Raw genomic sequence first — 12,841 nt, forward strand, 5'->3', positions numbered from 1 at the left:
CCCAACCTGGCCATACCCAGGCCATACCCACAGAAATCCTGGGGCTTCAATTTTCTGGAGGAGCCATATAAGTCTAGCACTAACTTGTTAATTTACAATTGAACCTGAAGCTAATTCAAGTACAACTCTGTGTACATGTTAACCATAGTCCTATGTACACGTTAACCTTAGTTCTAGGTTGGTTTGGATGTCCAGTTGCATCAGGACAAACCGAGACTCAACGCTATATCATGTTTTTCATCCTATTACAACCACGCAATGATCATCAACCCAAAATAACAGACACATGAAAAAATTCACAATCAAAAGACAGACACTGACATGTTGATATGGGGTTCTTTTTCTTTTACTCACCCTCACCCCCAGTAAAAAAAAAAAAAAAACATAGGTCAAGAGTACAGCAACTTACAAAACCCAGTTACAGTACCTGTTAAGTTCTATTAAAAGTAAGTTTCACAAATAAAATAAAAATGAATTTAAAGATGAAATTAAACAACAGATTTGATAGTGTGATAAATCCAGAAGAGCAAAACAAAGCTGCGATGCTTCTTGCACAGCAGCAGCACATCAGGGCCGGTAAGGATCTCAACTACAAAAAGGGGCAAACAAAACACGAGTTAACTTACAATACAACCCCATACCTGCAGTCCAATGGTCATATCATAGTTATATACATTATATTTCACTGTATTGATTAGTAAATTATACTATACCTGCATAGTCTCAGCGCTCTTCATGTGTGTATGTGTATTGTGTTTGTAGTGTGTGTGTGTTCCTTCCTACCTGCTCTGAGTTTTTGTCCATTTGAGGGCGTGTCTGGGAGGTACAGAGGTGGAGGGGTGGTAGAAGGTACACCCGGTACGCCTGCACTGGGCTGCAAACCTGCAAGGCTGCATAAAAAGACAACATGTTAACATCCACTCTGTTCCTGCTTTGGTGACTCCACTTTTCCACTCAGAATAACAGTGCCAGCTGCACTACCGCTTACAGGACACAACTGTAATGTTCAATACTTCTGGATGTAGATACTATTGAGAATCTACAAAATGCATCTTAAGTCAAGGTCTCAAAGAATTGTGCTCCAGAATCACACGCATAGGGCGGTCATGTGTACTACCTTGGGGTGGTAGAAGGGGCAGTCCACCTTCTTACACTCTGGGAAGAAGCGGCACACACTAGCACTCTGCGTCTGTGGAGCTGGAGTAAAGAGAGCTGGAGTATAGACTGAAGGGGAAACGGGAACAGGGCTTCAAAAACTACACATCTCAAATGGCTATCATGTCCTTAAACCCATTCAAACATCCACAATCCTCTCCAACCCATTCAATAACAAAAACTCATGCTGATACAGGGATTTAATTACAGGTAATACTGGCTGCTGTGTGGGTGTGTCCTCCTACCTGGTCTGGGAGGGGGGGCGGGGCCTCTGCGGCTCACGTGAGTGAAGGGGCAGTCTGGCTTGGTGCACTTAGCATCGTATTTACAGTTGGGGTGGACGAACAGACATTTCTCTCCAAACTTGCAGTTGGGGAATGTCCTTCCATGAGACAAGAATGAAGACAGAAGAGATTAAAACAGAGCAAATGTGCATGCCATATACCTATAGCCGGAATAATCATCAACTTCACCATTCTGGACAAACACAATTGTAAAATGATGTTAAATAATGAAGGGGTGTACAGCAAAAGCAATATTCAGACCTTGCATATTCAAATCCCATCTTCAGAATGTTTCACCTGTGCCGTCTGTGTTCACTGAGTACTTACTTGCATTGTGTGGTAGGATGGTGGTATAAACAGTCGTCTGCACTCTTACACACGGGCCAGAACTTGCAGCGTTCTAGAACTTTCTGTCGTTTGACAGGGACGGCCTCGTCTTCCCCCATCTCCATCTCTTCCTCTAGAAACGGGGGGATGAGATGGAGGCCATGACTTAGGAAGAGTCATGTACACCATGTGCAGTACCATCTGGAACAACCACATCTCAACCTACCCCCAATGTCCTGAAAGAGCCTTACCATCAGCAAAGAGGGCTCCATGCTGGAGTCTCTGGTGGATGCTCAGTTTTGGCTCACGGTTCAAATGGATGGCTGCTTCGGTTACGGCGGTCTTAGCCACTCTGGCACCGTCATCCGTCTCCATGTCGCAGTCAACGAGGTTCCCAAGTGGGCTGGGGATGCCGTCCAGCGTCACGATGAACTTGGGACTAGCAGAGCCCAGCACAGAACCCTTCTCCTTACTAAGGAGACACAGAGTGGGAACAAAACCCTTCAACTAGGAAGAGCCACAACACTCAGACCAGAGGCTGAGTTTAGGTCTACAAGAAGCACAGCACTGACAAGCTAACTATTGTGAGCGCCTGGTAAGAGGGCAAGGTTGAAAGAGGCGAACACTGTATGTTGTGAGTGTACCTGGCCTGCACCATGCAGCAGGAGAGGGAGTGTGTGTACCTGGCCTGCACCATGCAGCAGGACAGGGAGTGTGTGTACCTGGCCTGCACCATGCAGCAGGACAGGGAGTGTGTGTACCTGGCCTGCACCATGCAGCAGGAGAGGGAGTGTGCGTGTGTACCTGGCCTGCACCATGCAGCAGGACAGGGAGTGTGTGTACCTGGCCTGCACCATGCAGCAGGACAGGGAGTGTGTGTACCTGGCCTGCACCATGCAGCAGGAGAGGGAGTGTGTGTACCTGGCCTGCACCATGCAGCAGGAGAGGGAGTGTGTGTACCTGGCCTGCACCATGCAGCAGGACAGGGAGTGTGTGTGTACCTGGCCTGCACCATGCAGCAGGAGAGGGAGTGTGCGTGTGTACCTGGCCTGCACCATGCGCAGTGTAGCAGGTGTGATGTCCTCCTTATCCAGAAGGCCCAGCCTGCTCCTCACAGATACGGGCTCCTCCGCCAGGACAGGCCTGCTCATGATGAAGGAGCGCGTGTCCAGGGCCTTGCTCTCTTGCTCCTCGGCTACCGCTGCCACTGAAGCACAAAACGCTCAGAAATTCATCCTCTCTTCTATAGCAAAATACTGGGACGTTACTTCACAAGCTCTACAGTTTGAGAACTCCTGGTCCAGACTCCAGTCACTTGGGTAGTGCAGGTTCCACCTACCTATGTCAGAGGGCAGCGTTGTGGCGTTCTCCTCCGGCAGGTCCAACTGGAGACGGGACGCCAGCGATCTCGACTGAACTGGAAGGGAGAGGACATTGTCTCAAGATCAATATACCTTTTGTAATTAGCAGCTGCATTACATGAGATTATAATTAATCAACCAAATACACCCAGAATTCTAATGTCCGGGGTGATATGTGACCCACCTGCATGCCTAGGGGGCTGGAGCCCGGTGGGGGTGTAGGTCTGGGGCCGAGGAGCCAGGCTGTGAAGGTGTTCCTGGACCAGCTGGATGGCGGCACTCATCTCATTGCTGACCATACGGGTTCGGGGCGCCACGGGCACCGTCTGCTTCTGGTGGACTGGAGGGAGGAGGAGGGCAACATGAAGAACATCACAACTCAGCCAAGAGCTTGTGTTTCCCCACTGCTCCTCTGAAGGTCTGAAGATGGATTAGTATGACCCTCCGTGATCGCCAGTCAAGTGTCACTGGGTCAGAGTTCTCTTAAACCCCTCTAGTCATGTCGTATCACACAAACTAACTATCAATCAGCTAGCAAGGGAAGCACATGTACCTGTTTGGTAAGCTGTTGTCTTGGAGATGGAATCCTGTGCCTCAGAGATGGCTTTGAGGAGCAGGTTCTTATTGGCCTGTTTGGCTGGTGGCAGGGAGGGTCTGGAGGAAAACATACGACACATTCATACCCCAAGCTAATACTACTAAAGGCTTGAGCATCAGAATATTAAGTTATAATTTAAAAGATAACCTTAAATACAAAGATGACACTATTCTCTGACAATTATTAAGGTGGAGCCACTTTGAGACCAGTGGTTCTTTTTAAAGCCCTAAATGCAGTGCTAAACAGTCCCACAGACAGCACCACCACTCACCTGCGTTCTGGTTTCCTAGGCAGGGAGACCCGGCTCGACATGCTCCGGGCCCCGTAGCCTTCATCTTCCTCATCATCATCATCTTCTTCATCCTGGTCGTCACTATCCTGAGCCTCGTCTGCCGCTCTGCTCACCCGGACCACAGAACTGGCTACTGGCGCCTTGCGTTTTCGTGACGCCTCCTCCTGCTGATGCTGTGAAAAAGAACAGGATTCGGTCAAACACAGGAAGGTACTAGAAGCTAGGGTTACTGTGGTAATGACTTATGATTATCAAGGTGTACATTCATAATTGTAAGGAGCTTTACAATGGTGTTATGGTAAAAAAAAAAAAATTGTGGTGGGCATATATATATATATTTTTTTATATAGATTAATCTCACTGTAATCTTGGCGTTATTCTAGATTAGATTAAAATGGCTCATTTGAATTCCGCCGAAGGCATTCAGAATGTGTACTACCCAAATAATGACTAAAAGTAAGTCTTTGAGAACGGGTTTCTCAACCCAGGTGGCACATTAGACCAGGGGGTCATCTCCTGTTTCCAAAATGCATCACAAACTGCTTGAGAAAGCTGTTCTACTATGATAATTGGTGATGAAAATATGTTCAATAAGATGTACTTGTGTTTATTAACTGTTTATTAGGTTAGTTAGCTTGGCTGATAAAGCTGTGGTGACGGGCTTGCCTCGGTTGCACTCAAACACAGTAGTTTGACGACGACTCTTCCCCTGAGCTACATCAGTGCTTGGCCCGGCATCTTCCGCATCAGCTAAGGGATGCTTTGCATTTAGGTGGTATTTGAGACTAGAAGAACTCCTACAGTAAACTAATTCCGCATAGTACAAGGTGCAAACAACTTTAGTCTTGTCAAGGTTTCCATTGGGAAGCTTCTTAAATATACATTTTCTCTTAAGCAAACCAGGCGGCTTCATAGCTGCATCCATGTTAGCACGTCAAGTTTGATGTGATTATTTCATACACACAGGTTTGAAGACTCGTTCTCGCCCCCTCCAGTGCAATTCGGCTAGGTATACATCCGTGCTAAAATATCAAGGTGAAAGTCATCATAGCTTGCGTAGTATAGACCCAGCTACCAACCCAACTGAGAATAGATTACCGGCGATTTAAAAAAAATGTAACGCCCGATAAGTCTCACGTTAACGCAGCACGTTAACGCCGATAACGGCCCACCATGCAAACCCTTGGATATTCAAATAAGTTGTTAGTCCCCAAACATTTTAAAAAGCTGCAGTTGCTGTTCAACATACCCTACTACTGCTGGCCCCATTTCTGGAGGTCCTGTTGCTTCTTCGGTCCTGCAAGGCTCCTTCCTGGTGCCTGCTGTGTGAGGACCCCTCAGAAGACCTGTAGGTGTCTGCAGACCTGCCGGAGTAGGACCTGCCAGGCGGGGGTCTGTAGACCTGCGCCGTGGCACGACTGGAGTTGCCTCGCATGCGACCACCTGGGACGCCTACCTCCACCACGTCTGTGGCAATGAGGTCATCGTCCAGTTCAGGCTTGATGTCGATGACTGCTTCAGAGGACGGCGGCTCCATCATGGGCTTCACAGTGGATGTCAGGCGGGAGGACATCCGCTCTGCTGCGGCGGCCCTACAGATAAACGACCATGTGTGACCATGTGTGACATTAACCCACGGTCGTTCATGGCGGTGGCGGTAGGTTGGGGTCAAATCTCCTACTCCATCCAGATTTACATGTATATGTAATTACTTAATGTTTACTGAGACAAAAGCCAGAGCAACGATAACATGTTTAGCTAGTATGAAAAACACACCAGATTCATGGTCACTGGAAATCCCCATCTGTTCAATGGCAGTTCCCCTACATAGCTTAAAGAGCATGTTCATGTTTTTGAACAAACTAGAAATAATGGTTTGGCAGTGTTGTGTTATCAACCAGTCAACTTAAAAGTTTACATTCCTATTCTTCGTAGTCTATTTGAAAAGAGCCATTGATAGAATGAGTTTTTAGCTTGGCACCTGTTGAGCCAAGGTTATATTTAATTTTGCTCATGTTACATAATGCCTCCGTCATGAAAAGTACAATGTCTCACATGGCCTGTACTCCGACTGCTAATTACTCAACAATAAACTGATCCAAAATGTTAATATTCCAGACCTTATGATGACCTGCAGACACTCACCTTGCATGGTGATCATGGGCAGAGCTAGACACACGGGTCTCTGCCCTGTCAGAGCGTGTGCTGGACACAGCAAGGGCTTTTGAACCCTCCCCCTTCCTGACTTCACTCCCCAAGTCATGACTCTCAGCAGCAGGAACACCACTATCGAAGAGCTGGGGTCTTGAAGTTGCTGGCTCTACAAACAGATAAAACATCACAATATCAGCTACAAGGCCATCACAATAAGATGCATTTTTTAATAATCTTTTACAATCAATAACCGCTTTGACGGTGGGATAGTATTTTGGGGGACTTACCCACTGCAACAGATCTTAGTTTCTCAAGGACACCATGCAACCTGCAATGACAACCAAACCCAAGCAACTCTATTGACATATTACCGCAAGGCGAATACATAACTCATTGAGAAACACTCAAGTCACGTCGCATAGAAGAAAATCTGCTAGTTACCAGACAGTAAACTTGATAGTGTTGTTCCCAAGAAAGAGAGAGAGGTCATCTGCCATTTGTTGGGAAGTCTTCTTGTTCGCCACCATAACCATTATGTAGTCAGGGAGTTCCTCGTCTGAACAAAACAAAAAAGGTTAGGATAGCTCAATTAAACAAATCTGTCAGTTTCATTCATATTAGTAGGGGCAATATTTTAAACCCGGCTTCAAAGCACTACTCTCCATACTTACCCACATACGCTCCAAGTTCCTGGAGCTTGCCCTTGATGGCCGCCTGAAATATGGCATTACAAAAAGAGAAGTGACTTTAGATCTCTCGTTGGTATCAGTTGAATGCATGCACCCGCTTTTCCAATCCAGATCGAGCTACAAGCACACACTGTACTGCTATTCTACAACATTTTTCTCCTGCGTAGCTGGCTGCCCCCACCAATTGCTCCTAAACAAATAACTTCATGAGCTAGTTACAAATGCATACAACAAGTTGGGATCTAAATATTTGCTACCTCAATAGTTGATACAAAAACTGTCAATCTGGCTATCATATCACAACCACTAGACTAGATTAGACTACAATGAGCCAAATAGGCTAACCATGCTAACAGTAGCAAGCTAGCATACAACCACACACGACTATTACATTACGTCTTACCCTAATTTTCTTGCTTATCTCTGTCCCAATCTCCATATTTTCAACCTGTGACAAACAACCGATGTTATTTTATTAGCTTGCTAGATGCAACAGTGTACTTAAAACTGAGTAGCTCGAAAAATGCTACAGCAGTACTATGTTCTTGCAGCTAGCTAGTTAACATAAACCGACACAAACACACCATCAACCGAAATGCAGTATGGGACACGATGACGTCGAGTTGACTGACCAAGCCATAGACTGTATAAAATGAACCGTGGTTATGGTATCCTCAAACTGGATTGTTAACATTATGGTTCTTATCATGTTCATAAAGCCACATTTTCAAACTCTATTCCGTGGTTTACAATATTTCTAATATACTTTAATCTCTTGATAGAATCTCTTAATCTACTACGAAATAACATAGCCTTAAAATGTTATATACTATTCAATGAGGAACTGTTTTCAAATCTCTCTGCTGCTCTAATTTATATTTATCTTTCTATTTTTTTACTGTCTTGACTTTAATCTTAATTGTCATTATTGTTTTTGTATCTTATGTTTTTCATTATTGTATTTGTAAACGGTACCTTCTGTATTTGTCACCTGATTGTTCATTAATACAAAACAAATATCTTATGGGAAAATGTGGCCTTTATTGTTAATCTTTGTTTGGTTATGGGTAAATACCATATTCATAAACCGAAATTGCCTAAAGACAAACCAAGCTTTTTGTTATTCAAGACAGATATGAAAAAGCATTTTGAGTGACTACTTGGCCTGAAAAACAGTAAAGCAAAATGTACTAGGTTTCTATGTGAAGCTTTTACACTATTAAAGTGATGATAACATACCTGTTCCTTTTTTCTGTATTTTTCTGTGTATACTATGTTGGAAACTACTGCTGTCAACAATTCTTATTGTTTGTAATGTGAGTGGCATTTATCATAACATTTTAACAACATAACTTAAGTCATTAATGAAGAAAAGGTATGAGAAAAGAGAACACATTGTGGGCCAAAAGCAATCTTGAAAACACTGGTTTGTTATGCTGTCAAAGTTATTCAAGCAAAACGGGTGCTGTTCGTGGGTTTACCGAGACAGATGTTGACAAAGTCCTCTTAAAACACCTTGTCATTATTTTTCTCTTCATTACATCACACCAGTTTCTTTAGCCTTTTTGTACCAGTCAATATCCATTTCAACTAATGTTGTAGTTTATGACTATGTAACCACCCCGAACCAAACCCACATCACTCCTCTGAGGTTTACTGTGTTTTCCCTCCAAGATGGCTTCCTGTTTTGCAGCCGTTCAATGCCAACCAACAATGAGGGGAAGGATCTCGCTCCCAGTCTAGACAAGCGCCTAACACACACTCTCGCTCTGTGGGGCCGCCTGCTTGAGGTGATTAAGGACATTTGCAGTGTCTCAATGGTGTTTCTAATCTTACACATACAAGGATGATCTCTACACAGAGACTGTGTTTATTCTTTTTTAATTATACACTTCTGAAAGTGTATTAGAAAGAATTCTTCAGGTGCCTCCAAAGATCTGCTATGTGGTTCAAAGTCTGGGCTTTGGCTTGGTACTGGAGCTCCTCCTGGCTGTTGTCATGCCGACAGCTGGACCATCACCCCAGTCTGAGGGTGATGTGCACTTTAAAGCGGGTCTTCTTTAAGGCTCCGTCTGTTTTGGCTGTGGTTATCCATTCCCTCAGTCCTGACAAGTTTTTCTGCCCCCGTCATTGGCAAGGGTCCCCATCCCCATGATCCTTTGTAGGAGTGGTACTAGCCAGGTGATGGGCTATATCTGGTTCTCAAGATGGAACAGTTTTGAGTGGTGTACAAATGTTAGGCCAGTTAATTAAAGTTTAGACCTGATAATATTATTTCTTATGCTTTCAGTAATTCTCTCATACACCTTTCACTCAGGTGTGCCTTTTGTCTGTCCACTCAATCAAGGCATGCTTGACAGAGTGCCACTACAATCGGATCTTCAGGGTTTCAGTTTTGAGTGACCGTTGGGTTCTTTCTGACAGAGGCCCTACTCATACTGGTACTTAGTTTGGCTGGGCGGCCAGATCTAGGAAGAGTCTTGGTGGTTCCAGGGCACTGTGGAGGGGGAAACAGGGATACAGTTAGTGAGTAACTTTGTTTTCTACAAATCTCCTCTCTTGCTTACCCAAAAATGTCAATATCAGATCACCCCATTTAGGATATACTGACAGGATAGGAAGAAACATACATTTTTGGCAGCCGCTTTTCTTCGGTAACAGAGCCCATAGACTTTGAGGTGGTTTTGACATTCAGCTTTCTTTTGGCCCGTTTGATGGTGGCAGGGAGGGTCTGAAATAACATGGAATACTCTTAGTGCAGTTACTGCATCAGTTATTATTTACTTTACTGTTCCAGTAAATGCCTTCATGTGCTCTGTCAGTATTCTATAAGTTTACTAACATAACTCAATCACATTGAGACCAGTGGTTCTTTTTCCAAGAGAGAACTATAGAATCAAACGTAACGACAGAAAGTAGCAGACAGTAGCACTACTCACTTGCATTCTGGTTTCCTAGGCAGGGAGACCCGACTGGAGACTCTCCTGGACCCGGGGTCTTTATCCTTCTCAACGTCACCTTTCTCATTCAGGATGTTGCTGTCCTGCGCCTCATCAAGAGCCTTGTTCACTTGGACAACAGAGCTTGACGGATGCTTGGGTTTCCACAACAATGTCTACTCCTGTAGAGTGGCAGCAAAACAGAAATTGGGGTTATTATGATATGACATTTAATAATAGTGGTAATAACAACAATAATACATGCCCCACATGTTTATGAATGGAAGATGTTATACAAAGTTCTTAATCCCCACACCAGGCATAAAAAAGTTTTAGACAGTGTGAGTTATTTGCTGTACCTTACTTCTGCAAGCACTGTTTCTGGAGGTCCTACTGCTGTTTCTAACCTGCCGAGATTCTTCCTGGGCTTTGATGTGAGAGGATACCTCAACAGATCTGCAGGAGTCCACAGATCGACTGGAGTATTTATAATAATAATAATAATATTAAAGATAGAATAACATGGCCACCTGATGCAGTTTATTCTAGGACATGAGTTTATCTACCAACATAGCTGTTGCCTGGAGTCTGTAGTACAGCATCAAAAAGTTTACAACTCACTGTCTAATCAGAGAGACAATGTTAACATCTTTACAATAAACAGGTCTTCACTGCTCTTCTTCATGAAACACTCACACAGGGTCCAGGGTGGAACTGGACACCGGCCCCTCGGAGCCAGACAGCGAAATTCTTAATCCCTCAAGGACACCATCCAACCTGCAATGACAAGAAATTTAAATATAGTTAATATTTTCATATTGATAACAGGTCTAATGTTTTTATTATTTTACATTCAAGAGCCTTCACATGCACAAATCAGACCTTGCTCTATACCAAACCATAAACAGTAAAGCATTGTTGCCAAGAAAAGAGAGAGGTTGTCTGCTATTTGCTGGGAAGTCTTCTTGTTCACCACCATCAGCAATATGAAGTCTGAGAGTTCCTCCTCTAAATGGAAATAAATGAGTTAGTGCTAGGTAGGCATATACTTATCAGTTATTCTGCTCTAGTGAGCTGTAAGCTTATGAGATGCTGTATGAGATGTATGCTTAAATTAAGTAGGCTACAACCGGTACCACATGTATACACATCTCCACCAAGGTCATGTAGTTTGCTTTGTATGGCCTCCCAAATGAACAGATGTTAAGTTATGTTAAATGTTAAAAAAAAACAATTGATTTAACTAAACTAATCTTAATAAATGCACGCAGTGTTGTCTGACAAGCTGTAGTAGTAGCAAGACGGCCGTCAGAAATCGTGTCCTCTGTGGTAATGGCTGTATGATGACTCTAAATCAGAAACAATGGCTCCAGATTGGTATGACTCGATGAAATAACTACCCAAAACAATCTTTCGACGTTTTAATACCTTTGGTTTTGCAGTTACGGAGGGAACAAACATTCTTAATTTTTTTTTATTTAAATGTATTTTTTTGTGGGTCACACATTCTGACGGCCGTCAGAAATGGTGTCCTCTTTGGTATTGGGTTTATGACGACTCCAAATCAGAAAATACGGCTCCAGATAAGTGTGAATCGATGAAATAACTAACCCAAACCATCTTTCTAAGTTTTAATTCCTTTTGGAAGCAGCTACGGTGGGAACACACATTCTTAAACAATCATTTTTTTTGTGGGTCACACATTCTGACGGCCGTCAGAAATGGTGTCCTCTGTGGTAATGGCTCGATAACTCTAAATCAGAAACAATGACTCCAGATTAGTGTGACTCGATGATAGAACTGCCCCAAACCATCTTTCGACGTTTTAATAGGCATTCTTAAATCTTTTTTATAATGTATTTTTTTTGTGGGTCATTCATTATGACGGCCGTCAGAAATGGTGTCCTCTGTGGTAATGGCTCTATGACAACTCTAAATAAGAAACAATGGCTCCAGATTGGTATGACTCGATGAAATAACTACCCAAAACAATCTTTCGACGTTTTAATACCTTTGGTTTTGCAGTTACGGAGGGAACAAACATTCTTAAAAAAGATTTATTTAAATGTATTTTTTTTGTGGGTCACACATTCTGACGGCCGTCAGAAATGGTGTCCTCTTTGGTATTGGGTTTATGACGACTCCAAATCAGAAAATACGGCTCCAGATAAGTGTGAATCGATGAAATAACTAACCCAAACCATCTTTCGAAGTTTTAATTCCTTTTGGAAGCAGCTACGGTGGGAACACACATTCTTAAACAATCATTTTTTTTGAGGGTCACACATTCTGACGGCCGTCAGAAATGGTGTCCTCTATGGTAATGGCTCTATGATGACTCTAAATCAGAAACAATGGCTCCAGATTAGTGTGAATCGATGAAATAACAACCCCAAACCATCTTTCGAAGTTTTAATTCCTTTTGGAAGCAGCTACGGTGGGAACACACATTCTTAAACAATCATTTTTTTTGTGGGTCACACGTTCTGACGGCCGTCAGAAATGGTGTCCTCTATGGTAATGGCTCTATGATGACTCTAAATCAGAAACAATGGCTCCAGATTAGTGTGAATCGATGAAATAACAACCCCAAACCATCTTTCGAAGTTTTAATTCCTTTTGGAAGCAGCTACGGTGGGAACACACATTCTTAAACAATCATTTTTTTTGTGGGTCACACATTCTGACGGCCGTCAGAAATGGTGTCCTCTGTGGTAATGGCTCTATGATGACTCTAAATCAGAAACAATGACTCCAGATTAGTGTGACTCGATGATATAACTGCCCGAAACCATCTTTCGAAGTTTTAATACCTTTGGGAAGCAGTTATGGTGGCGAAAAACATTCTTAAATCTTTTTTTTAATGTATTTTTTTTGTGGGTCACACATTCTGACGGCCGTCAGAAATGGTGTCCTCTGTGGTAATGGCTCTATGATGACTCTAAATCAGAAACAATGGCTCCAGATTAGTTTTACTCGATGAAATAACTACCTAAAACAATCTTTCGACGTTTTAATACCTTTGGGAAGCAATTACGGAGG

At 43.3% G+C, this 12,841-nt stretch overlaps 1 protein-coding gene across 1 annotated transcript; it reads right to left on the minus strand.

Moving 5' to 3' along the window:
- Positions 1-324: 324 nt before the first annotated feature.
- Positions 325-7,445, minus strand: zc3h14 (zinc finger CCCH-type containing 14). Its single transcript, XM_084700810.1, has 17 exons — positions 7,264-7,445; positions 6,843-6,885; positions 6,613-6,727; positions 6,459-6,499; positions 6,163-6,337; positions 5,267-5,609; positions 3,997-4,190; positions 3,681-3,781; positions 3,312-3,467; positions 3,106-3,183; positions 2,811-2,973; positions 2,018-2,238; positions 1,767-1,899; positions 1,401-1,537; positions 1,118-1,224; positions 784-890; positions 325-589 (listed from the first exon to the last, which is right to left on the minus strand). The coding sequence occupies exons 1-17, from the start codon at positions 7,297-7,299 to the stop codon at positions 586-588; spliced, it is 2,154 nt and encodes a 717-aa protein (XP_084556936.1). The 5' UTR covers positions 7,300-7,445; the 3' UTR covers positions 325-585.
- Positions 7,446-12,841: the final 5,396 nt, after the last annotated feature.

This window comes from Hypomesus nipponensis, chromosome 6 (genome assembly GCF_054491055.1).
Source record: "Hypomesus nipponensis isolate SF chromosome 6, ASM5449105v1, whole genome shotgun sequence".
Classification (NCBI taxonomy): Eukaryota; Metazoa; Chordata; class Actinopteri; order Osmeriformes; family Osmeridae; genus Hypomesus; species Hypomesus nipponensis.

What these genes read in the sequence shown, in the direction of transcription:
- zc3h14 (XM_084700810.1), bottom strand. Translation starts at nt 7,299, where the DNA reads ATGGAGATTGGGACAGAGATAAGCAAGAAAATTAGG. An exon ending in GCCCATGATCACCATGCAAG is followed by an intron (nt 5,610 to 6,162) that starts GTGAGTGTCTGC and finishes GTTTATCTGTAG; the next exon opens with GGCCGCCGCAGCAGAGCGGA. An exon ending in AACGCTGCCCTCTGACATAG is followed by an intron (nt 2,974 to 3,105) that starts GTAGGTGGAACC and finishes TTTGTGCTTCAG; the next exon opens with TGGCAGCGGTAGCCGAGGAG.